At 30.6% G+C, this 27554-nt stretch overlaps 3 protein-coding genes across 4 annotated transcripts; 1 reads left to right on the top strand and 2 right to left on the bottom strand.

Annotated features, from left to right (window-relative positions):
• The first annotated feature begins 174 nt into the window (after positions 1-174).
• Positions 175-10688, top strand: LOC114194829 (G-protein coupled receptor 1). The gene is made up of 9 exons (XM_028085241.1): positions 175-464; positions 1319-1350; positions 1433-1602; positions 1871-1968; positions 2821-2922; positions 3018-3074; positions 3855-3998; positions 5094-5164; positions 10130-10688. Exons 1-9 carry the CDS (start codon positions 282-284, stop codon positions 10233-10235), a joined length of 963 nt encoding a protein of 320 aa, XP_027941042.1. The 5' UTR covers positions 175-281; the 3' UTR covers positions 10236-10688.
• A 605-nt stretch (positions 10689-11293) lies between these two features.
• On the bottom strand, positions 11294-11950 carry LOC114195567 (copper transporter 5.1-like). Its single transcript, XM_028086085.1, has one exon. The coding sequence runs from the start codon at positions 11786-11788 to the stop codon at positions 11357-11359; it is 432 nt and encodes a 143-aa protein (XP_027941886.1). The 5' UTR covers positions 11789-11950; the 3' UTR covers positions 11294-11356.
• A 14063-nt stretch (positions 11951-26013) lies between these two features.
• Positions 26014-27421, bottom strand: LOC114193185. 2 transcript variants are annotated; one of them, XM_028082900.1, is made up of 2 exons: positions 27063-27421; positions 26014-26884 (listed from the first exon to the last, which is right to left on the bottom strand). In XM_028082900.1, the coding sequence occupies exon 2, from the start codon at positions 26861-26863 to the stop codon at positions 26447-26449; it is 417 nt and encodes a 138-aa protein (XP_027938701.1). In that variant the 5' UTR covers positions 26864-26884; positions 27063-27421; the 3' UTR covers positions 26014-26446. The 2 variants fall into 2 exon arrangements, with proteins under 2 accessions (XP_027938701.1, XP_027938700.1); XM_028082899.1 differs by having other exon boundaries at positions 26020-26898; positions 27063-27420.
• Between the last annotated feature and the right edge of the window lie 133 nt (positions 27422-27554).

The following is a 27554-nucleotide window of genomic DNA, read 5'->3' as shown; positions in this document are numbered from 1 at the left end:
AAACCAAAAGTTCAACGACAAATAATTTTTCTAACATGTTTATCACATATTTAGTTAATTCACATTATATTTTTTACAGTAACCATTTGCTTAAAAATTAAAATCATTAATTAAACATAATTACACAGTCATATACTACTGTTAATTTATTTTTACTAAAAAAAAACAAAATTTCAAAACGGTTTAGCTTTCTCCTTTGTTTCTCTTCCTTTGGCAGTGAGTTAGAACTTGAGAATCAAGAGAGTGACTACTGATCGGTGATAACGAACTAGTTCCGTGTAATGGCGGCATCCGTCGCACTCGGCGGCACTCTCACTGCGCACGATCGCCAGATTCTGACGGCGGTGAATGCCGGAGCGTCGAGCCTGTCGTTGGCTGGTTCCAGCTTCATTGTACTCTGCTACCTTCTCTTCAAGGAGCTTCGCAAGTTCTCCTTCAAGCTTGTTTTCTACCTCGCTCTCTCTGTATGCTTCCTCTTCACCAGATCTAAAACCCTGCGTTTTCTTTTTGCATTTTAAACCTTACTTCTAATTCTTTATTCGTTAGTTTACTAACACCGGACGGTTTGCAAACACGTTGTGATGAAATGCGCTTTGGCCTCTTCAATTGAAATTACCTATAGTCGATTTCACACTTGATGTTTGTTTTTTCTTCTTGAAACCTAATTGCTTGTTTTTGAACTAGGTTTCTAGTTGCTTCTTTTCATTGGCGTGATTAGTCGATTAGGTTTTTAGAACGAATGAGAATAAAATAATTGTTTCGGAAGATGAATTTACTGAACTTGTGACTCTAAGTTGCTCTAGAATTAGGAGCTTAAAGATGAGAACCTATGGTTAAGTTAAACCTACTTTGCAAAAAAAAAAAAAGTAAAATTAGGAGTTAAGCTAGTAGACATATGACACTGTTTAGATAAACTTCTCAAAAACACTCACAATCTTAGAGGAGTTGAAAATAAGAAAATAAGAGAAATTACGCTTTTTCTATCAGATATTACCAGATTGTTATTGACTTCAATTCTAATTGTAAAAGCTACTTTATGAGTATATGTTGATAAAAACTGTTAGATTGCTAGAGAACATTTTTTTGTTAAGCAACTAACTTCTTTATATGTTTTTTATTCTTGTTTCTTGATGCCCTTAGCCATTTTATTCTGTGTTTCCAATGCTGCTCAATAATTGAAAGAAGTAGATCCTTTGACATTCCAGGAACCTTATTTGTCTGTTCCTTTGCACTGGTTATTTGGTTATCCGTGTCTTTCTTCTTTTTTTTTTTTTTTTCTGATCCGTAATGCTCTTTTTATTACATTTTTCAATTGCAGGATATGCTTTGCAGTTTCTTCAGCATAATAGGGTATACATGCTTCTTTAAATGTATGTATCTATCAACTGAAGTTTTTCATCATTTGATTGATGGAAGTTTCATTTTGGTACAGGGACCCGTTCAAAGGTTTATTTTGTTATGCTCAGGGCTATAGCACACATTTCTTTTGTGTGGCATCTTTTCTATGGACTACAACAATTGCTTTTACCCTGCACCGCACTGTTGTAAAACACAAAACTGACGTTGAGGATTTAGAGGCCATGTTTCACTTGTATGTCTGGGGTATGCAGCTATGTATAAATCAACTTTTAATATCCTTCGTTTTGAGAAATAGCTTAGTTTGCCATAATCTTCACTTCTGTAACTTCCCAACCCCATGTTGTTTAATCTGAAAATGACTTTTTAGACCAAATTAATGCTAATCAAATGGCCTTAGGTCTTGGTTATGTACCAAGAGTAATAGCGCTACCTTCTATGTTCTAAGCTCAATTATTTCATTAGCAACATATAATTCTAAGAGCTGATCTGGTAAATCCTTTTGCATTGATAGGTACTTCCTTGGTTATGACTGTTATGCGCTCCATTGGTAATAATGACCATAGACATTTAGGTGCATGGTGTTGGACTCAAACAGGTCGCACAGGGAAGGCAAGTATTAAATGGACTAGGAGTGCATACCACACAATGCTTTTATATTTCTCCTGGAAATTTCTCTAATTCCCTCTTCTTTCTTTCATTATACATATTGTATGGATTTTCAATGAATTGAAGAGGCTCCTACGATGCAGAGTAGTTATCTTCCCATTTAAATTAAAAAAAATTAAATGTAAATTGACTTCAAATGTAATTTTAATTGACTCAAAAGTTATGGTAGTTTTCTATCGTAAATGTAGGAAGAGGTAAATTGTGGTGGGGTGGGCTTTTGTTATCAATTTGTAATTACTATTTGTTCACCCCTTTTAAGTTATGGTAAAACTATAACGTTAGGTGTTATCGTTCAAGTAAAAAGGATACCAAGTCAGGTATCCCCTTTCAACAATTGTGTAGATATTTTAAAAACCTGGTTTTGTGTCAAGTTTCCTCCCTTATGTAATTGTTCATTTTCTAAATACAAATGGACTGGAAATGAAAGTAAGGATTTGGTTTCCTGTGAGAAGAATATTTCCCTTATAGCAACTCTTTATTATTCAAAACCAAATGTAGTTATTAAAGTGAAAGAAACAAATCCATGCAAGAAATGTTTATAAACAGATGATTTTTCTATACAGTATTTTTTCTTCCTTTTGTTTAGGGTATAGGGTGCTCATAATTGTGGCATTATCTAGTGTGTGATGTTAATGAAGATTAGAAAGAAAGAAAGTAGAATAACAACAGTCATCTCCCAATTTTCTGCAACTTTGCATTGTTAATATGTTGTGTATGTGTGTCATGTTTATCAGATTAGTCATTAGTTTGCTAATTTTCCTTTTCCTCTAAAAGGCAATTCGCTTTTCTATGCAGGCGGTTCATTTTGTAACATTTTACATGCCACTCTGGGGTGCAATTCTGTATAATGGGTTCACATACTTTCAAGTAATACGAATGCTGAATAATGCAACCCGTGTACGTACCTAATTTTACTGATTATTTCCCAAACAAAAATTGCTTGTTTAAGCACTTTTTGAGACCTTATTTTCTTGATTCTTGGAAAATTTCAGATGGCAGTTGGTATGTCAAGCCAAACTTTCGTGTCAGATACAAGAGATAACATGAGGGTATTTTATTCTATTATCTCCAGAATCCAAGATTTGAAATATAAGGATCCATATACATGTATTGCGAAATGATCTCTCTCCCAAAAAAATGATCAAAAAGAAAACACTAGATGCACTTTTATTTGTTTCAAGCAACTATATTGTAGTGATCCATACTTCCTTAAATATTTTATGATTTACATTCTGTGATGAGGATTTTTGATTTTAATCTATTCTTTTCGTGCAAATGCCTTGTTTAGTCTAGGTTTGTTTAGAAATAAGAGTGTTTGGTAGAGAGGGGAGAAAAAAAGTTAAATGGAAATAAGTAGGTAGAGTGGAAATAGATGAGAAATAAAATGAAAATTAAAAGTGTTTGGTTGAAGAGAAATAGAGAAGAGATGATGAGAGATTTAGGGACACTAGTAGAAATAGGTGAGACATAGTACACTGGATCCACCATTTTTTAAATTATTTCTCTCCTTTTCTGCTATTAGACATCTATAATTTTATCTATCTTCACTCGTCCTCTCAATGAAACCCACCATATGAGAAGTTTTCACACAATATATGTATATTATAATGTATATCACGCCAAAGTTTTCATGAATAAAATAAAATTAATTTTCTGTTCTATGATTCCCAATGTGGTTTAGAGAAGCTTACCACTTAAGATTTTGTTGTTGGGATTTTCTCAAGTAAACTAATATTCATGCTTAAATCAAATTGCTGAAGAGGAAACTGTTATTCTCAATTGCATCTACATTCTCACCGATCCGTTGTGTTTTCTGGTTTACACTGCAGGCTCTGAATCGCTGGGGATACTATCCACTAATTCTGATTGGATCATGGGCTTTTGGAACTATTAACCGTATTCATGATTTTTTTGAACCCAACCACAAAATCTTTTGGCTCACATTTCTTGATGTTGGAACAGCTGCTCTTATGGTATCAGCAAGTAACCATACTATTTTATATTTAGCTCTATTTTCTGTAGACTCAGCATGATTGTCCTTTGCTTTCAAATCCTCTCCTATAAACTTGTCACCTACACTGATCTCCTAGCACCCACCTGATCACACTTATGTCGTCTTCACTTCTATATTGCTAATAACATATTAAAATAAATTATCTAACTTGTGTCATTGATACATCTTTTGTTTTAGTGCCTATATTTTTTAGATGGAATGGAGTGTAGTGGATTAAAAAGTGCATGTAGGAGAGTAAAACAATTAGTTTCTTGGTGTAGTGACTAAAATGTATAAGATGTACCTGTGAAAATGAGAAGAATAAGGACCAATTGAATGATTAAGGCTTTGATGTATTTATGCATTTGACTTGATTGGTGTGAAAATGTGGGTACAAGTTGTTAAAATTTATTTTTTCCGGCATCTTTGAGCTAAAATACAAATATTCATTTAGACATCTCGTGTTTAAATTACAAAATTCTGATTTCACAAGCCTATAAAAAGGTATTTTTGGGTGTTTGGTCACTGAACCACAATAAATGCAACAAGTTAAATGATACGTAGGTTTTGTTGTGGTTTGGCTTTTTTCCATTTTATGCAGCATGTAGATGTGCTTTTTTATTACTAATCTAATTGTGTCAGCTTTACCGGTGGACGTGTCTTCCCCTATCGTGCATGATTTGTGTTGTAGCTTAGCAGTTAACCTGCTTCTCTTGTTTTCTCCCTATTACTTCAACTTCCTCACCTTGTTACTAATCTTGTGCTTGTCAAAGCTGAATTTTCTCAACGATTATTCTTTTGGGAAACATGAAAAACAGTAGGTTATTTCTTACAATTTAAACACTAGATGATGCCAAACAATTGTAAGAACATTTTCTATCAGCATTGTATCCCTTCAGTTAATCACTTTCCCTTTTTTGCTGGTATGTTATGCGCTTTTTTCAGTGAATGTAATGGCTTCCCTTGGTGATTGGTATTGATTTGATGTTGTGATAATCAATGAAGTTCAACTTTTGTGAAAAATACTGATACTTTGTATCTTGCTAAGCTATCTCACTTTATCTACATACTGCAGGGCCTCTTTAACTCAATTGCTTATGGTCTCAACTCTTCTGTACGCCGGGCAATTTGTGAGAGACTGGACAAGTAAGTACTGACTATTCATCTTTGAGAGATACCACTGGATTTCTTTTTCTAATTAAGGTCAGTCTAGTTGTAATATCTTCTCCCGTATTCTGAATTTAATGTGTAAACTTTGATAAGCATTGAAGACTTGGGAAATCTGGTTGTTATGGGGAGAGAACCAAACACTTAAGCACTCTGCTGAACATCACGTATTACTAGATGTGAGTCTTAAACACGCTATGATGCACACAGTGACAAACATTCTATGACACTTAGTAACATTTCACTCAATTTCCATGTTGGTTAGAATACTCTACAAGTTAAAATCCTCTGTAGGTTACCCTTTCTGAGACACGGACAACCATATTTGATAACAACTGATAGACACCAAACACTTGAATACTCTATTGCAGTGTTAACTCAAGAATTGTAAGAGGATTTGAAGGGGAATCAGAATGTATAACTTGAAGATCGTAACTGGACTCATCAGAGTTATGCTTATACAAAAAATTATATTCATAGACCTGTGCATGCATTAAAAATAATATGGACAATAAAAATAATACATAATAAGTCTTAAGTAATAAGATCCCATACATAACAACTAAAAATAGGTTCTCAATTCATTAAATTACTCATAAAACAACTAATAAATTTATAGATGCTTAATACAAACAGAGAATAAAGAACTCTAAACAGAACAGAGGTAGTGTCTGTTGGTTGTACTGTGTACGCCACCATGCAATTTTTCTGGTCAAACAAGCCTATTTCTCTTTTTTTGAAGTCTGCAGTATGCTAAGTAAAATGTTTCTTCCTAGTTTCTACAAAAAATGAATAATGGAATGGGCCATGAACAAGTATTATTACTTGCTCAAATACACTGCAATTGTGTTTTCATCCTAATGAGCTACATGCCAAACTTAAAATCTTGATTGCTAGCTTCCATTCTTATAAAGGGGCAACTTTGTTAAAATTTTTGTTGCACATCTTTATTTGGTACCAACCTCTTGATACAAGCATACAATCCATTGGTAATCCATTTTGAGTTGGAATAAAAGAATAAGTACAAAGAGTGACCAACTGCATGCAATGGCGATGAAGTTGGAAGTCCATCTATTATCAACAATTGTAAATGCATTCTTGTATTTACTTTCGTTGTTATTGAAAGTCTTCATTGGTGTTGTTATGGTTATAGAAATAACAAGTTGATCATATATAATTATAATTAGGAATATTGGAATAAGAAACTAATCATATATACTCAGGAATATCTAGATTATATGTGTATTATTAGAAACATTTTATTTATTCTTATATATATCTTTGTTATTGGAGGATATGAAATCTCCTCTATTTATTGTATTGATTTCTTTGTCTCAATATAAATAAAGCACCCATGTTGTCTTAAAAACACATGGTTTCGACCCAATGTTTCTCTCTTCCTTGTACTTGAGCATGGTATTTCGAGCCTTTTTCATAGCTGTGTCTGAAGGAGTTTTTTGGTGAACCTTTCTCTTAGGTTTGCTTTCACTATTTTGACGCCCTCCTAATTTTTTTTTACTCCGAACCTTTCTAGAAAAAAACGTCTTGCAACACCACATCGACTTCCAAAGTAGATTCTCCAAACTTTCTTTTCTAACCATATATGTTAGTATTGAGAAGATGGATGGGTCTAACATTTCCAATGCTGAGTTGCTCCTATATTCATGGCTAATCCATCTCCAACAACATTTGAAGACTTTATCAATGGTGTGCAACACACCAATCTATTAGGAACACTGCTTCAACAACTACTCTGTACCCAGACATTAATACTTATTCTAACACTCCCCTTTAAGTTGGAAAATACAAATTGTATCTACGAAGTGTTACAAAACGAAATATAATTGTGGGGTAATTTTCGTTGAAAATTTGCAGAGAAATACATACGTATTTTAGAAGAAATAAATATCCTAATTAAGGAAATAAGTCTCTTGAAATAAAGATCCTAAATCAGGAGCAAATCTGCCAAATAACTCCTAATCCCAATCACTTAATTTTAGGGATTCCAAATAATACTATATTTATTGTACAATAAATAAATAATATTTTCCACATATTCTGACACCCCTCCTCAAGCTGAGGAATAGATATTAATCATTCTGAGCTTGCTTATGAGATTGTGGAAGATTGAGCTATTAAGGCCTTTTCACTCCTCCATGTCACTAAGTTTCCACCCAGGAAAGTACAATATCCCGTTGTTGATCTTCTATCAACAAAAGAACCAACATAGTCAGCATCGGTGTAGGCTTCAAGATTAAGTCATTCATTCCTTTTGAACATAATTCCCTTTTCGGGTTGCCCTTCAAGTAATGCAGAATCCTGTAAGTAGTTCAAAGATGAGATTCCTTTGGTTCATGCATGAACTGATTGATTACATTTAACGAATAAGCAATGTCTGGCCTGGTGTGTGGTTGATATTTTAATTTTCCAACCAGTCTTTTTGGTACATCTTTTTGTCTACTCCTGGTTCCTCTTCAGTTTTACGTAGCTTGTGATTAGGATCCATTGGAGTTGAAGTGGGTCTGCACCCAATAGTTCTTGTCTCTGCCAACAAATCAGTTATATATTTTTGTTGGGATATAAAGATTCCCTGGTTAGAATATGCTACTTCAGTCCCTAGGAAATACTTCAATCATCCAAGCTCTTTTAGATCAAATTTCTAGATCAGTCTTTGTTTCAGTTTCTCCTCCTCGTTTTCATCATTGCCGGATACTATAATATATCATCAATATAGACTAAAAGAATTGTTACCTCCCCCCTTGATCTGAATGTTTAGTAAACAGCATGTGATCTTCTTGGCTTTGTTTGTAGCCAAATCTCTTCATAGCTTTGGAGAACCTCCCAAACTAGGCTCTAGGGGATTGTTTCAATCCATAAAGTGCCTTTCAGAGTCTGCGCTCCTTATTTTGTCTATCTCCTTTAAACCCAGGAGGGATGTTCATGTAGATTTCTTCCTCTAGATCTCCATGAAGAAATGCATTTTTAAAACTGTAGAAGTTTCCAATCAAAGTGGGCAGCTAAGGACAGAAGGATCCTTAAAGTATTCATCTTGGCAACTGGTGCAAGAGTCTCCTCGTAAGCTTGAGTGTATCCCTTGGCCACCAACCTTGCTTTGTACCTTTCAAGAGATCCATCAACATTATATTTTATTGTGAATATCCATTTGCATTCAACAATATTTTTTTCTTTGGGTTTGTCAACGATTTCCCATGTATTGTTTTTCTCCAATGCTTCCATCTCCACCTTCATGGCATCTCTCTGTTCTTTCTTTGCTAAAGCTTCAACAACATTATTTGGAACAATAACAAAATTCAAGCTAACAATGAAGCTCTTATGGTTAGTTGATAATCTATCAAGAGAAACATACTTTGATAGAGGATACAAATGTTTTTTTGGGCGTTTCTGGTACCTTTTCGGATTGCTATTGGAAGATCAAGGTCATTTATAGAGTCAAGTGTTTCCTCATTGTCTGGTTCAGATCTCTCTGCATTTTATGGCTTAGAACTAGGATTGGATTCATGGACTTGTAGCATGTCTGGAATGCTCTTTCTCCTTGTGTAGACATTACTAAATCTTGAACCATCTCTCGGGACAGGTCCTATGACAATTTGGGTGGTTTCTCCTTGTACTCCAGTGGTCTCAGTGGGGAAATTTGTATTAGTTTCAGCTTCTAATTCTGACCCAGAGTTAATTTGTTCAGTTGGTGGCTCAGTTATGGACATAATAAAGGGTTCAAATTGGTCATCAAGATCTTCTAGCATTGTTTTGTGGTTTCAGAGAAAAAAAGGCTTAGTTTCAAGGAAGGTGACATCTGCAGAAATATACCATTTTTTAGTGGTAGGTTTATAACACTTGTAACCTTTTTGAGTTGCTGAATAACCAAGAAAGACACATCTAACAGCCCAGGGATCAAGTTTGTCTCGGTTTTGACTACGGACATGAGCAAAAGCCATGCATTCGAATATTCTAGGAATGAGACCATTAGATGTCTTGAAGTGAGGGAAAAAACTACTTAGAATTTCAACTAGGCTCTTGTTTTCAAGGGTACGTGAGGGAAGTCAATTTATTATATATGTGACCCAAGCGTTGTTTTTCTAAGAGTTACTGGGCTGGGTTAGGTTTATAAGTTATAACCCAAAATGGAAACTCAAACAGAAAGGAAAACTAAGCTTTCAAGCGGTGGGTTGGATTACTGACTCGAGATTTCCTTTCAAAGACTTGTAACCAATTCACAAATGGATTGTTTCACCATCCTTACATATAACCAATTATTGAAGAAGATAATATGAAACTCTCTTTCATTAGTGGGAGTGTTGCACTAGTCAAATTTATGTAAAGACTATGGCGTCTTTAGTCTTTTGCAGAGACTTGAAAACTTGCATGAGCACTGTCCATTTCACTTATCTTACATTCCTAAGTGACTTTGATGAGACAAATTTGAAAGGTGCCCGCCTGTGAGGGGGATTTTGGGCATAGGCAGTCCATTTAGGGAGCCAGAGAAATGCACTAACAAGTACTTTAGTGAAAAGGACTGAAAGAAGAAGCGATTTATGGTGTGAGCAGAAAGTAAGGCGATGTGGTTGGCAACATGGGTTAAGATTCTTGTTGATAATCATAGCATTCAATTTACTCTTTATTTGCCATGCAATGTGTCATTTCATGTGTTGAACTAGTTCACGGAATTTCTATGTGCAACAACTGCCTTTGTGGAATGAATTTGGTAAACTGATAATTGTTAGTCTCTACGGATGGGCACTTAATTTGGGGATCCTTGGTGCAGTAGGTCCAAAATTTGTTAGGCTTTTATTTCCTTTTTCAACCTTGTACATATGACGTTAATCATTTATTCATTTTTTTTATAGATGCCTATTTTGTTTTTTCTTTATGCAGTACATTTAATTTAAAACATGTAACCAAATTTGCTTCTCATTTATCTCATGCCAGGTTCTGGCCTGAGAGATTATCTAGATGGCTCCCAAACAATTTGAAGTACAAGAATCTACAGCAAGAAAGTGAACTAGTTTTGTTGAAAACGGAAGAAGATCAATAACAGTGAATGTGACATATTGTGATCCTCCATACCATGTGACATTTCTTATTCTAGTTTACTGAGAGGCTCTTTTCATAGACAACATATGATCTGCAGGCAGCAAAGATTCCAGGCTGTTTGTTGCTCTGCTGCTTCAATCATGTGAACCCTGGCATTCATCACTGAATTTATAGTGCTGGTGATCCTTTCCTAGCATATCAGAGGATGGAAAACTTAATTTGGAACCTGCTTCAGCTAGTTGAAGACTTCTTGGGACTACAGAAAATGCTTTTATCTTTTTAGCAAGTCTCAACCTCATGTGATTTATCTTTAAGAAGTTGACTATAGTATCACTTTATGTATAGGTTAGATGCGCTTTCAGATTGTTACAAATTGCTGAACATATTTTTCCCCAAATTTGCTGTGTATGTGGTTCGTCTCAACCTATAAAGTATTAAGTTTGAAACTCATGCCCATATCTTTTCTTCTTTATTCTTTTTTCCATATGTACAGATATAGGTTTTGTATCTGGACAACCAAAGGAATAAGTTCCCCTGAAGTTGATGCAAGTGAAGCAATAATTTAAAATGACTTGCGCAGCAAGTATTTTGGGAATCTCTGTTTTCCCATTGCATAACCATAACCTGAAGTTTATTTACAGGGATCCATGTTTCTGATGATCCGACAGCTTTTCATTCTAAAACGTTCCACTGATACCTATTGATCCACTAATAGTTTTTGAATGATTAACAAGAAAACAAGCTCAAGGCACATCGAAACCTGTCTCTTCCCTTGAATGCTTCCAGTAGTGACTGGTGATTGAGTCTAAGAAAATAAAATTATTTTGGTTGGCTTGTTAAATTATTCTCAAATATCTTTAAATTATTTGACAACTTTTAATAAGTGCCTAAAAAATTTTCTTTTCAATTATTGAGTTTTTCTGTGGAGTTATTCACAAAACTAATCAGAGATATCGAATCATCAAGCACAACCAAATAAAAACACAAATCTCTCACAGGCTTAACCCAATGTAATTGTGCATAGTTTATTTCTTTTTAAAAAATGACTTCAAAATAATATAGCCAGAATCAAAGCACTCCATTCATGCTGTTTTTGCAGGGACTACTTTAAAATATCAAACCCTATGCACAGGCACAGGAACTATCAACAACAATAGCATCATCAAGCACCTCCTCACTCCTAAACAGAAGATATCCAATCGTAAGACCCACCACAACTGCCACAAACACCCCTCCATTGAAGGACATAATTGTCAACATCAACAAAAACCCTATTCCCGACTTCACACCAAACAGAATAGCTTTCGCCAACTTAACCTCCAATCTCCTTCTATCTCTGGCTATACCCCACAGAAACGGAACCTGGATCTCTGTTGGCCTCCGATCGCGAGTGACAAGCTTGAGATGGATGAGCCAATTCTCAAGATACTGGTAGAATGCGGCAACCACGAGACATGCAAATAGACTGAGAAGGTAACACATCCAGGAATTGGTCTTCCACGAATCAATCAAGATTGTCACCTTCTTACCCCAGTAGAAGGTCATGTTCATCATTTTTTTTTTCTCCCAACAAAAGAAGAAAATAAAGTTTTCTTTCCTTAGATTTGGAGATCTTTGTTTTCGTGTTTTAAGTGTTAAAAATTCATAAGGGTATCAACTTTCCAATGCTCAGGTAAATGAAAATCTTCTCCTTAAAAATGTGGTTTATAAATCTCTTTTATATATATCAGCGAACACACAACGTCTGTGTTACGTGTGTTCGCCCTTTTCTAATTTTCAAGAAATTTAAGATTAATAATAAATATATAATTTTTAAAATAATTGTTAAATATAAAATAAAAAATATATAAAAAAAATTTAAATAATAATTTAAAATAAAAAAAATTTATAGAAAAATAATTAAAAATAAATTATTTATAAAATAATTAACTTTTAAAATAATTAAAAATAAAGCAAATATTATGAAATGTGAAAAAAAATAGATTATATATATATATATATTATATATATATATATATATATATATATATATATATATATATATATATATATATATATATATATATATATATATATATATATATATAACCAGTGACCTATATCTTATAAAATGTATATTGGATCACCCATCTGAAATATTAGGAGATAATATATAATATAAAAAATATAAAATATTACTTAGTATTTGAATAACTCAGATATTCAATTATAAATATGTTATAACATGTATACATATGTACTAAACTGCACATAATCAATAATCAGATAACATATAAAATATTAGGAGATAACATATAAAATATTACTTATCTTCAAGTAGCTCAAATATACATCTGTAAATATATTACAAATATACAAAGATCTATATATACTAAACCTCATGAAATCCATAATATCTGAAATATTAGGAGATAATATATAAAATATTATTTAGTATTCCAATAACTCAAATATTATAAATATGTAAATATGTTTATGTACTAAACTCCACCTGATGGATGCAACTAAGATTCTTCATATTTCTTGTACAATTAGATAAAAAATTTCATATTTTTTATGATTTTTATAATTGTTCGTGGAGAGATTTTATATGATTTAATATGGTGCAACTCTAAACATAGATTCTTCACTTTTTTTGAAGTAGTAGCAATGATGATTAAACATCAAACATAAAAAACCAATATAAATGTACCTATAGTAGTTATTGCAGATACCAACTGTATGTAAAAGGAAGATACCGATTGTCACTAACTACAGATAATCTAGGTAAATTTTTTAAAAGAATTGATTTTGTGTCTACACATTATATAACATTTAATTGTAGACAGATTATTCAAATTAAATCATCTTCACATAGATAATTTTCTACTTGAAATTTAAAACAATTGGGAAAATATTTTTAAATTAGGACTCACTCAAGAATTTTGGGACCTAAAGGCAATCTTAAGCCATATGAAGCCAAAGTTGTTTAAGTGAATGCTATTTGCAATTCTTTCAATTTGAACTCCATCACTGCTTATCAACTCCACATTCAATTTTCAAAATCAACCAACATCAAATGAACACACCTATTTGCTAGGATTGCATGAAATCAATTAAACAAAGCAAAGACATGGAACTCACATCAAAGGATTTACTCAAGAGTTACTAATAATATAAAAATTCAATCTATATAATAAATTTATGGTTTTGTTTTATATTTTTATATGATGTTACCCTCCAACTTAATACTTCACACAATTTCACTTGACAAGGGATTGCACTTCTTTGAATTCATGCATGAACTAATTCAGCAGATTCCAATGCCTCTGACTTGTGCTGTTTGAATTGAATGACACCGACACAAGCTAATACCTAATCAACTTTGCTTCAATCACTGCACAACAATGTCGTTTGCACTGAGAGAAATCCAATTATTGCACCGAACAGACTTCAATTGCGTGATGAACATCACAGTATCACTGATCAAAGTTGCTTCAGCTGCTCAAATTTCTGCACCGCTTGTTTCTTGATCACTACCACATACACCGTTTCAATCCTTATTGAATTTTAATGGACCGATTGCTTTGTTTGAGTTTTGTTTGAGTTCTTCATGTTTTACTTAATAAGCTGTTTCATCGAATGCGTGCGACAATTGTTCACGTAACAGGAAGAGTGAATCCACACCAAGGAAGGTGTACCTAAAACAATTTCACATGCACTGTTTGTTTAGGTTATCATGATTCCAAACCAAATCACATGAAAGTGGGATAAGTATATAGAGATACAATTTTATATGCATTATACAACTTTGTACTTATAATTTTTTTATCTCTTTGGTGCGTATTCTTATGTTATTACAATAACACTCATGGTTAGTCTTAAAATTTGAATGCATGGGCATCTTGTAACTATTATATCATCTGTGCTTTGATTATCTTAGTGTCCTCATACTATGATTACAGATGTTTGGTGATGTTTTTATGCTCTAACATTAATAGCTTTCATAGGATGAGCATTTTTACAAAGGAACTGAGTTTTATTTTTAAAATTTTGTTAAGTTTTTTCAAAGATCAAAAAGACTTTTAATTCTTATTTCATGAAAGCATAAGCAGCTTTGATCTCTTTTAACCTTTCACACAAGGTTTGATGTTTGTGAAACAGTTTCAAGAGCTTTAAACTTGTAGGCTTTGATCACAAATATTTCTATAAGTTTGATGTTTTTAAAACCTTAACTATTGAAAAAAATCAAAGAAAAGCAAACTGACTAAATTGACAGTAACATGTTTTCTTGTTTTTAATATTATTTGTCGCAATAAAAAAAATGGAAAGATTGTTAAAGGCATGAACAACCTAATATAAATAGATAACATGTTATCATAAAAATAATGAATTGTTTTATATAAGATTGCATTTACCAATAAAGAATTGGATATATGATAGCAATTTTAGTGAAAAAAAAAGTTATTATAGTGATAAATTTAGATACCAATTTGAGTGATAAAAAATAATTAGTTACTATCGTTACCAATTTAAATATCAATTTACAAAATAAAAAATTATTGTTTATTATAATCATTACTATTATACATTGAAAATTATAAATGGTTTGTAAATCGGTCTCTAAATTTATTTTCCAAAATTTTGACTACAAAAAGAATTAATTTCTAAATTGATATTTAATTTTTAATTTTGTAAATTTTTATCTAAATTAGTCAATATGGTGACTAATTAATTTTAGTCACTAAAATTAATATTCAAATTGATTATTATAACTAATTATTTTTGTCACAAAATGAAATTAAATAATGTATGTTAGGAAGAAAACAATGAACACCAATGCTATAGATACAAAGTTTGGAAGATAATACACATAGTCTATCCAATAACATAAGTGACTAAACATATTGCAAGGGACAAGATGTCCTACAAATCTAAAACAATACTAGATGCTTTGCAAGTACCACAAACTAAGTTATTGTATTACTAAAGAGGGTTATTTATTATATTAATCAAATATCACACTCTGATCCGTATCGGCATACCGTATACTAAATATGTACGTATATTTACTCCCAATTGCAATGTACATGCATACTAATAACATAATTTTTGTGTGGCAATAAAAGTATCGGAAGCACTTTTTATTCTAAAGTTTAACTGCACATGTAAGTAAAGCCTCTTAACTGGAACTGCTTACATAAACTAATTTATGTTTTTGGTGTTAAATACAACATATTAAGTTTTGTATTTTCAAAAAAAAAGTATATATGTTTCTCAAATTATGTAACATGTGTATTATTTGTACAAATATGATAGATTAAAATTATATAAAGTATATAAGTTTTACATGGATTTAAAATTGATGTAAAAAATTTGGATTTTACATAAATTCAATGACTAAGATGTAAAAGTAATCCATATACAAAGTCTATTATTTACATTATTTATGGTTTGAATTGATGTGAAACTTGATATTTTTTATCAATTAAAAATACGAATGATGTAAATGTTAATTTAAAAACATAGTTTTTTTCTTTTAATTTTCCTTTTGAAAAAGAAAAAAAAAAACACAATAGCAAGGTATAATTGCTCAACCGTTAAATAAATATGCAACCTAATTTCTTAAAAAGTTTATAAATTGTTAATTTGAAGTAAAAAGTAAGTTCAACATAAAGGAATTGACATTATTATTTTCATGTAAAATTTTGTCTAATATTAGTGAGTATATTAAATTTGTTTCTAAAAGTACTCATGTATATTATTGGACATAGATGATGTGATTCTTAGTGCAGAACATAATTTCGGCCATGATTAAAGATAACATCTTCCTCAATCATCTCAAAATTTTAGAACAAGGGAAGAATAGGAGAATGTCGGCCACCTCGACCCTTTGTAAGAATAACTTATAAACAATATAACAAGTTTGAAAAGGTTTCTTATTAACCTCATATTACAAAATGATAAAATATCATGAAATGATACTTCCATTACAAATGAAAATTCATAATGAAACCCCTCAGCAATGTAGGAAATAAGCAACAACTATCTACTTTAAATACACCTCTTTCAGCAACAATGCAAACAAAATAATGTTGTTTATTAGGTATAAGAAAAAAAAGTTAAATACATATTTTGTATTTATTTTCATTTAATTGTGTCAATATAGTCATAATATTTGGTCTCTAACGATAATGAACAATGATGGTCAGGTGTTATTTTGTGATTTTTTTTCTATTTTTTTTTTCTAATTTTTATTAAATTTTTTTAATTTATTTTTAATTTTTGAAAAAATATCCACATGTTAACCCAATAGGATGCCACATGTTAGAGTTAATGAAATTTTTAAATGAATTTTTTTTTTAATTTGGTAATTTTTTCCTAACGTAGTTTAAATAATTAGCAGTGATGAACAGTGATTACCAAATGTCACTTCTTAGTTTTCTCTCCCATCCTACATTCCAACTCAGCCGTATTTAATGTTATTTTTTCTGATATACTGAATGAAATTTATTATTTAATGCAACATTGGTACAGACAAAAAAGCCTGGATAGATCCTTAAGGATGTCAATGTCTGCTTGACCCGACGAGCCGGCTCGTCAAAATACGCGGGTCACGTTTTCAAACTTGCAACTTCTCAATGGGACGGGCCAACTCGACCTGCAATGTGCGGACCTAATGTATGTCAAGCCTAAACGGATCGGACCGATCCACATTGTCATCTATAAATCCTCAATTTCATTTCTTAAATATTTTCTCGCTTTAAGATCTATAAAATGAAAATATTCAAAGTTGGTGCTAGTTAGTGTGAGATCCTCTATTAAAGTTGAGTTGGATGGCATGACACATGCAGAGAAGAAAGTAAAGAAAAAGGGATAAGATTTGCATGGTTTGAATATCCTTATCAAAAGGGTCTACCATTTTCATCAAGTACGACTTCTTTTTCATTCTTCTTCTTTCCAGCTACCATGCCATTCCCATATAATAATACCACAAGTTTTTCATGTCATCCATCATTATATTTGTACCCTCTTTCCCACTATATTTATTTTATGAACCACTCCTATCTCAATTTATTTCATTTCATGTCTACGTATCTCATGAGATTTTGTTCCATGTGAATCGTTTTGTTTTTATCTTTTATTTTCAGTTTTTAAGCAATTATTTCTAGTTCTAATTGTTCGGACATTATATTCATAATTATTTTAATTTTGAATTTTAGTTAATTTGATTGTCACTTGCTTTTTTTGGTCATACATTTTTTTTATATATATAATTTCTATTGGGTTTTATTTGATTCAACATTTTCCAGGTTTCAAAGTGAATATATAGTTTGTTGGATGTGTATCTTATGCTATTTTCTACAATTTTTTAAAAATTGAAATAAATTTGCTAAATTTATGTATATATATATATATATATTTTATATATATAATTTCTATTGGGTTTTATTTGATTCAACATTTTCCAGGTTTCAAAGTGAATATATAGTTTGTTGGATGTGTATCTTATGCTATTTTCTACAATTTTTTAAAAATTGAAATAAATTTGCTAAATTTATGTATATATATATATATATATATATATATATATATATATATATATATATATATATATATATATATATATATATATATATATATATATATGGTTTTCTTATTTTTAATTTGGACTTTTGTAATAGAGATTATAAATTTAACAAGAGCTTATAATTAGACTCACATGTAAAAATGATTAGATCGTATATAGACTTAATAAGCTCTAATTAGGGAAACAAAATTTATTTTATTCTTCAATTTTAGAATTTGTCTTTCTTTTTTTCTTAACTTTTAGACTCTCTTCATTTTCTTCTATTTTTTTCGGGTTTTTCATCTTTTGCCTATGAAGAACTAATTCTTGAAGTTTACTTTATGGAATGAAGATAATACAACTTGAATTAAATTTTGCACCAATCGTTTATCATCATAACTTAGTTCTTCTTTCTAATTTCATATTTGTCACTTTACGGTTGTAATTTGTGTTTTTGATTTCATGAATCAGACTAGGAATTAATTAAATCATGATTTGATAACTATTTTCCAATTATATAGAATGATATTATGATAAAAATTATATTTATGGTTCCATGGCATTTGTTTGATTGAATTAATTAATAATCCTAGCTAATTGTTTAAATTTGGATTTTAATCTTTCTAGAATTATGACCAGAGAAATTGTATGATATCTTATCTATGAATTATTTTTGTTTGTTTGTTGTATTTCATTTGCAACTAAAAAAATAATTTGTATAGGAACAACACTAAAATTTAAATACTATATATATATATATATATATATATATATATATATATATATATATATATATATATATATATATATATATATATGTGTGTGTGTGTATGTGTGTGTCCTTTGAAAATTGACCAAATTTGTACTCTATATTGCAAAACTCCACTGAAAACTTACATGTTTTGATTTCAAAACTTAGTTTAGAATTTCCAATATGTACATATAGGACCTAATAACAAAGTTCAATATACCAAACCAATTTGTATACCCAAAATTGGATTGACCCGGCTTACTTTGGGTTTGGAATTTTAAGACCTACTTAATATATATTAAGATATCTAATTTAAAGGAAATGTAGAATGGAAAAGTATTTTGAACATGTTCATATAAATAAGTTTGTAAATAATCCATTCTTCATGTCAATCTAAATTTCATCTCTAGAAATATAAATTTATAAAAAAAAATATAAATATAAATTTCTCTCTAAGATTCTAGGTTGTCAAGTAATCTATTTTCTAAACAAATTTCATCAATGAGGAAACAAAAATGGATAGATCAAAATGGTCCGATCTAAGTCTTGATTTAGGTAAGTTTTACCTTTTCTACAATGAATCTTGTCTTTTTCATTATTTTCTTATATTTTGAGGAGTTATATACCTTAGAGGCCTTGATATACTAGAAATAAAATTATAATGATGATTTGATCAAGGGGAGATGTTGGTTGTGCGGGACTTGAAGCTTTGGAGTTCCATCAACTTATTTTAAATGTTTTAGGGATCCTAGAGTTGTTTTACTTATGATGCACACTACTTTCATGTTAGAGGAACTAATTAATTGCATTTATGTTATTTAAGTTGATGTAGATGTGTTGAAATATGATAATACGAAGAAGTGAAGTTATCTAGAATTATAGTATAAAAGAATGAGCATATGTTTAACTATATTGGAGGTAGTGTCTTTTTATTTTTAATTAAGTCATCCACATTAGTATGAAAATCAGGTTGTTTTATTTGTTGAAAACGTGTTTGGGAGGGTTATAACTGGTTTGAATGGTTATATGATTACGTTGTGTTTTCTTTTTTCTTTTTTGTGTTTTTACTAGTTTCGCTGTCAAGCTATTGCTCAAACAATGCTTAAGTGGTGACTAATCATTACTTGAACTAGACAGTGCTTCTCAATGAAAAATGAATCTTGTCCAATTTATGGCTTGCGACTTGAGTGAGAGAGATGTCAAAATAATTCTCTTTATTTTTTGGTACTCTTATCGCTTAAGCGATGGAAAGTAAAACTTTTGGACAAGGTCGTAGAACTTTGTGGAGTATGGAACAAGTCATGTCACTTGAGGAACCAAGTAGTATTTAAACCAAGGAGAGTTGTTGTTGATTCTTTCGTCTCTAAAGTTGGTCATTAAGGAGATAAAAGGGTGTTTAAACGAAGAAAGTGACCAAATCAATTCTTCTCTTTTGGAATTAGTATCACCCATGTGATGTGAAGTCCTTCAAACACAAAATTATTTTCCTATTTAATGAAGATAGGTTGCTCAAGTGAAATAGTCTTGCTCAAGCGACATTTGTATGATTGGTTGGTATATGGTGTTGTTGCATGTATTTATATGCATATATAATTGATTATGTACATGTATTAATAAACTAAAAGAGATGTATACGACACTACTAGAAAAATAACAAATAGTGACAGAAAATTTAGTCACTATTTTCGGTGACTAACCGACTAAAATCGGCCACTGGTTGAAATAGTGATTGATTTAGTGACTAAATCATAAAAATAATATTTGGTCACTAATTCGATTGTTGATAGTGACCAAATTTTTTAGTCATTATTTAGCAGATTTCTAGTAGTGTGAATATATGTAATGGTATCTTACCTGATGAATGCATATACATGTTGATGTATGGTGTGTGGGTGGACCTAGAATGGTATCATGATCTATAGTGATCATGTGTGGGTACCTAGGATAATATTATGGTTATGGTATTAAACCCAATAAATCATTAAGGAAATAATACATTTTGACTTCACTGATAATCTAAATCAGTATAAATTAAGATATCAGGTGGTAAGGTGTTAAGTGAGATTTATGCACAACTTTGTAGAGTAGGTGTAATGAACCATCTTAACATAAGAGTTAAGATGGATTCCAATATTGTTTTTTATCGGTCAAGTGTTAATGAGATGCTTATGAATATGCATGCTAAAATTTTATATATATGGTCAATGGATATACATTGGTGCTTGTTGCCTAGGTACCATAAATGGTATCATAACCTATTATGGTAGTGTATGGATACCTAAGATGTTAACATCACTTTCATGATAATTTGCATCACATAGATTAAGAAATCTAGCAAGGAGAAGTTGAAATGGATTCATGTAGATCTAATCTTGATGTATAAGAGTTGAGGTGCATTATAATATTAATTTTGATGCATCAAATGTTAATATTTAATGAGACATACTTAATATAAGTCTTAGATATAAACATTTTCCTTTATACTATTGGAGATCATGTAGTCTTAATATAATTTAGTTTAGTTTATTATTGTGACTTTTTGAATTGATAATATCATATGTGATGATATGAATGATATATGTATATATATATATTAATTATGATTGTGGCAATTGATCTACTCTTACATTGTATGCTACATAATAAGAGCATGCGAAAGATATCATAGATAGAGTTAAAGATATTATAGTTATTTCTAGTGTTTTTTTTTAGTTTATATTTGACAACATTTTTCAAAAATAATGTATACATATAAAAACATATATCAACTCAAGTAAAACCTGGAATATTACAGAAATGATCCTTAAGTTTGTTTACTACCTTGTTAATTATTTTCTAAATATATAAATACTTGTGTATTATTAGGACTCAAAACCATGATATTTTAGTAGATTAAAAGATATTTCGTATTACTTGACAAAAAAGAAAATATTTGTTGTAGAAATATTTCTAAAACACTTTTTAGTTTTTTATTAGTTATTTCAACCCACCAAATTTTATCTGCTATTAGTCATATCCTTATATAGTTATTACAAAAATCAACTTGGAAACCAAAAATGGTTACGTTATAATGGGTCAAAATTGAGTTTACAAGATAAAGGTATAACATGCCTTATTTAAAATATTGTCTTCCAATTTATTAAATGAAAGTGGTTAAAACATAAAGTATCAATCTTTTTCAAATGAATGGTGGATAGCCGATTTACCAATGTTATTTTAAGATAAATACAAGATATGAATCTTTTCAAGAAAGATTGATATTAGTAGTTTGAGGTTTTCATGTGCGATTAGATGTCACACCTTTCTTCTCCAAAAGATTTTATTAGGAAACCACTAGGTATAAATATTGGATATAATTTGTGAAGATGAATTATGAACAAAAAAAAAAGGGGGGCTTTCTCTGTTCATCAGCCACGATAATCTTATTTATTATTGTTCGAACTTTAATTTATTGATAATAACGTTAGCTTAAGGATAGTGTTGCATTATAAACATTAAAATCATTTTCTTAACAAATAAATATTAAATTTATAACTTCTTATATTCCATACAGATTAGTGTTAATAATATAGTCCGTGACTCATTATTTCTATTATGTAAAATTAATTAAATACTTTAAAATTAAAAGAAATCTAATAAAGAGTGTATTATGAACATTCCCATATATACAATACCCTCAGCATACTATGCTTACGCAATTGATTCATATCTGAAATAATATTGCAAAAGTAGTATTTCGCCATATACTGTTATCCATTTAATAATTGGTATAGAAAAAAATATATTAAAAATTTGTAGTATTTTACAAATTTTATATATTAATAATTAATTTTTTTTTCTTCATAAATATAGAAGAATGTCCTCCAGGGAACTTTTCTTTCTATCCTCTCTCCCACGAATAGTTCTTCTTCCCCTCAATGACTTCCTTTGATTAATTATTTTGAAATGATTAAAAATTAAAATAAAAACTAATTGTTTAAAAAAAATGACATCGGCAATAACACATGGAAGAAAATTGTGAATATTTACATTGAGCAAAGTGTGAGGTTTGTTTTTGATTGAATTGGTTTTTTCTTATCATCGAAAAATATAACTTGTTTAAAGTATATTAAATTTTTTAATCGTTACTATAAGAAAATCTTTTATCAGTTACCAATTTTAAGAATAAAAAATAATTAGTGATTAATTTAAAAGTCAATTTATAAGTTAAAAATTATTAATAACTAAAATAATTTCTCAATTGATCAATATAATGAATTGATCTTTATATTGGTCACTAACATTAACTAGCTTTTAGCTACTAGAAAAATTGGTCCCTAAATTTACTCTCATATTAGTGAACAATTTATATACAAATTTAGAGACCAATTTTTTCGGTAACAAAAAACTCGGTTGCTAATATTAGTGATCAATTTAGAGACTAATTCATTATAGTGCCCAATTTAGAGACCCATTTAGAAACTATTTTATTAATCAATAACTTTTAGTTTATAAATTAGTATCAAAATTGTCATTATAGTGACTAATTATTTTTTACCACTAAAATTAGTCACTAATAAAAAAAATTCTTATACTTAACTATACAATTTCCTAAAAAAAATTGACGAGGAAGAAGGTTAAGTTGATAGAGGTAGAAACGGTAATTTCTATAGAGTATGTGTTTTACATAACTAATTAACGTAATATCACTACTAAAAATTCTCATATTACATGAGAATTTTTGTGCAAATTTGTTAAAAAAATTTGCAAGAAAAGACTTTTTCCTGCTATTTTTTATAAGAATTTTAATTAGCAGGTAATTTCTTCGTGGGTAATTATTTCCTACAAAATTATAAAATTCGCAAGTATTTCTTACAAAATTTGTTGCGAAAAGTGTTTTATACTAAATATTTTGCAAAACAATTAGCAGCAATTTCCTGCAAATTTTTTTTCATAACAAAATTTACAAGTATTTCCTACAAAAAAATTTTCAAAACAAAATTGGCAGAAAATATGAGTTTTTGTAGTAGTGTATTTAACATTTGAGCTTGTTAGAATTATGTAAAATATTTTAATTACTATTTGACGACAAAATGTATTCATAATTGAATTTATGTTGCAGAAAATGAATTATATATTACACAAAGACAATTAAAGATGTTAGAGATCAAAGAACTTCTACAAACTTTTTTTTTCAAAGTTTGAATAATATAATTACTTATTTATGTTTTAATGTTTATTTATGAATATTCAGAATTTTAAATTATATTAGTTTGAGATTGTTTTTAATTTTATATATTTGTAATTTCTCTCAAAACATAAAGTAAATTCATTTTTCTTTTTGCCTTGTTCGGATCGCAAATCTGACAACATCGTTAGAATCAACCCACCATGTTTCTGAGATATTGTCTGCTTTGGAGCTCACAGTTTTGTCCTTAAAAGGCATCTCAGAGGGTGAAGCGGAGAATAAGTATTTAAACTGCACCTGACCTTGATTCTTAAGCGATGTGAAACTATTGGATGTACCGAAACATACATTTCCCAATAATGAACATTAAAAAAAAAAAACTTATTGTACATTACAATCATATAATTGGTAAAATTAAGTCTTTGAGTTAGTTATGTTCTTAATTAATGTTAAAACTTTTATGACATGTGAGCATTATAAGAGGCATATTGTTTTTCTATATTAATAATAAATTAAGACACTCCATATATTTAAGTGGGTAGTATACGAATTGGACTTTAGGTATCAATGTAAATATCTCCTTTAACTAGGTAATATAGGTTACAGTTGCAAGTAAAACATAACCTATAAAAATGCGATAACATTTTTAAAATTATTGGCGATGTATAGGCTACATATTAGATAAAATTGTAGCCTATATTTTGAGTGTAGAAATGGTAGCTTATACCGAGGCAATAAGGGGAGTTGTAGCCTATATTCATATATCTAGAGTATAGGTTATGATTTTCCAATGAACCATACCTTCTGAATAGGGTTAATTTCAACATTTTTTATTTGGGTTTGTCTCGACTCTACGAATGCCTTTGTTTCCATCTTCGGTACGAAATACAAGGTTTTCTCTCTTGTTTTCTTCTTCATTTTCTTCCTTTGGTGTGTCTAGGTTCGCGAATATCATTTTCTTCATCATCTGAGTTTAACCACATCTTTTGAGTATCTTGCGTCAAGTTTGCAAGTTCACCATTGGAGGTGACCATCACCAAAGACAAACCATAGTTGTGACAGAGGTTAGTCCCCTAATTTTTTTTTATAAATTTATATAAATTATATAATTTAAACTATTTTTTTTAATTTTAATATATTTTATATATTTGACACCCAAAAAATTTTATATTATAGATTTTGGCACCCCTAAAACATTTTTTGAAGATCCACCACTGACCATCGACCATGTTTAAAAAACTCTTGTTTTCACTAGTTTTCTCCTTACTACTAATTTTTTTATAAATTTATATAAATTATATAATTTAAACTATTTTTTTAATTTTAATATATTTTATATATTTGACACCCAAAAAATTTTATATTATAGATTTTGGCACCCCTAAAACATTTCTTGAAGATCCACCACTGACCATGTTTAAAAAACTCTTATTTTCACTAGTTTTCTCCTTACTTTGGCTTGGTTTTCTTGTTCTCTGTTTAGGATTCTTTCCTCTTTATTATTTTCATTATCTTGTTGTCTTCTTTCACCATTTGTTGCATGACCACCATTGTTGGCACCCTACTTGTTTGCATGGGACTCATCGTTCAAGCACTACGCTCCTAAGTTTGTATTCCTTCCTTCACATTTTTAATGCATTTAAAAATTATAAGATGGTATATTTGGTTTATTTTTTGTTGATGATAATTTTTGTATACATGAATTTTAAAGGGTGGTGAACAAAACATTGGCTAATTTTAGAGGACGAAGAATCCTAAATCCTAATGTTATATCCATGACAAATGTAGAAGAATGAAAAATCTCTATTTTATAAATCATGGAGAGCTAAACCTATGTGTTTAGATGAGATGTAATAAATCGATTTCTTGTGCATGTTGCGAGTTTAATATATATTTTTCATTTTCAATGTTAAATATTTGATCTTTATGTTTAATGTTGGTTATGGCTTGAACACCAATTTTAATATGAAATTGGAATTGAGATGTCTGTGAATGCATTAGAAGGAAGTAAATGAAATTTTGGAGTTCATTTTAGCTTTTTTTATAATAAGCTACCACAAAAGTTACAATTTTTATATTAATATATAGTCAGGAGCTATGTTGAATAAATTGTACCCGTGACATATCATTAAAATATTATTCTAGGATGCACGTAGTTATATTCTATATAGACAGAAGTATAAGTATTGCAAATAGTACTATAAGCATTTCAATAAATAAATTTGTAAGATGAAGTGATTTCAACTTGACATGAGACAAAAGCATTTTGTCAAAAAAAAAAAAAAATGTTGGAAGAATTTTTAAAGTTGAACTTAAGCACAGAGAAACTGAATTTTCATTACCAGTAACCAAAAGTGACATTTAGATTGAAGTCAAGGAAAGAAGACACCTATCAACAATCATCCTCTCAATCCCAAATATCAAACAAAAACACAACCAAACACCTTATAACCTAAACCATAACCCAACTCACAACAGAACAAAAAAAAAAAACACACACACACAACTGGGGTTGTACACCTCATTAACCACCAAATCTCTCAATTTTTATTTATACAACAAAAACTTAGATACAGTTCCTTAAAATATTATTCTCTTATCAACACTGAAGTTGTACCCTTTTGAATTAAGGAAATAAAACTTCAACTCTCACATAATCGAATAACAGTCATGTATCTAAGTTTTGCTTGAATGAATATGTGATTCGTGAGTCCTTTTATTGCTGGTGTAAGATAAGAGGAGTGATCATTCCCTCTGGGCCTCCTGCGTTCCTTGCATGGTTGAGAAGCAACTTTGAGATCTCCCAAGTGGTCGACAACTGAAACGGTCTTTCCTCGGAGAATCCAAAGTTCGGAACAGAATCTGTTTGACGGCGAGGATGAAATCCTCGTTGGTGCTGTCGGGAGGAGTAGATGACCTGAACTGTTGGCAGAACCTCATGTGACGTTTCAGAGCTTCGTCTGTTGTAATCATGATTTTCTCTCTCTCCCTCTCTTCTTTCACTGCCTCCGAACACAGCCCACAAATCCAACGCCCACCGTACCTCTCCTTCACGCGCCCAATGTACGCCTGCGTGCACTCCTCCACCAACGCGCAGCAGCAGCACTTCACAGCCGTCACAGCCGCCTCCGCCGGTTCCGCCACCATCTCCACCGCCGTCATCGACTTCGTCTCTTTCAACACCTTCGCAGCCATAGCTACAAACCCGTCAAATCAAATAAGAATTACACCAAAAATTTCTATGGTGATGCTAATAAGAAGGTAGGAGAATTTTGCATGGTATTTGCTTAATTTGTGGATTTGATAACAAAGGTCGAAGAAATCTGTTTCAAGATCTTGATTTTTTAAGTTATTCTCGTACCCGAATAATCAGAAGTGGAAGATGAATAGAAACAATGGAAAGATCTAGAAGAATATTGATGTGGTTTATCGCTCCTTCTCCCACTGGGTCTCTTCAACCTTCTCGCCGCCGAAAAACAAAAACAAAAGCTCGAACAGCTTATGGTACATCACAGACCCTTCACGGGCTCTCTTGGACAAATTGGTGAAACCGAATCCAACACGAACACAAAATCAATAATTACTGGTTTTGTGAGTGATGGATCTGGGTTTGGTCCACAACATGTGAGAGTGTTGTGTTTTGTGTGTGACGAGGATTGAGGCAGAAGGGTGTGGATGTGTGGATAGATATAGATGCCGAGATGCAGATCTTTGTGTTGCTTTGCAATTTATTTATATCGAAAAGGGAAAAAATTTCCCAATCATTGGAGGGTTCGGTGGGATTGGAAATTACCATTTACTGCTAATGTCGCAATTGTTTGTTTTTAAAATTGTTGTTTATTTGTTATTTGTT

This window comes from Vigna unguiculata, chromosome 8 (assembly GCF_004118075.2).
Source record: "Vigna unguiculata cultivar IT97K-499-35 chromosome 8, ASM411807v1, whole genome shotgun sequence".
Taxonomy (NCBI): Eukaryota; Viridiplantae; Streptophyta; class Magnoliopsida; order Fabales; family Fabaceae; genus Vigna; species Vigna unguiculata.
The sequence above is the reverse complement of the archived record's forward strand: the minus strand, read 5'-3'. Positions and strand labels throughout refer to the sequence as shown.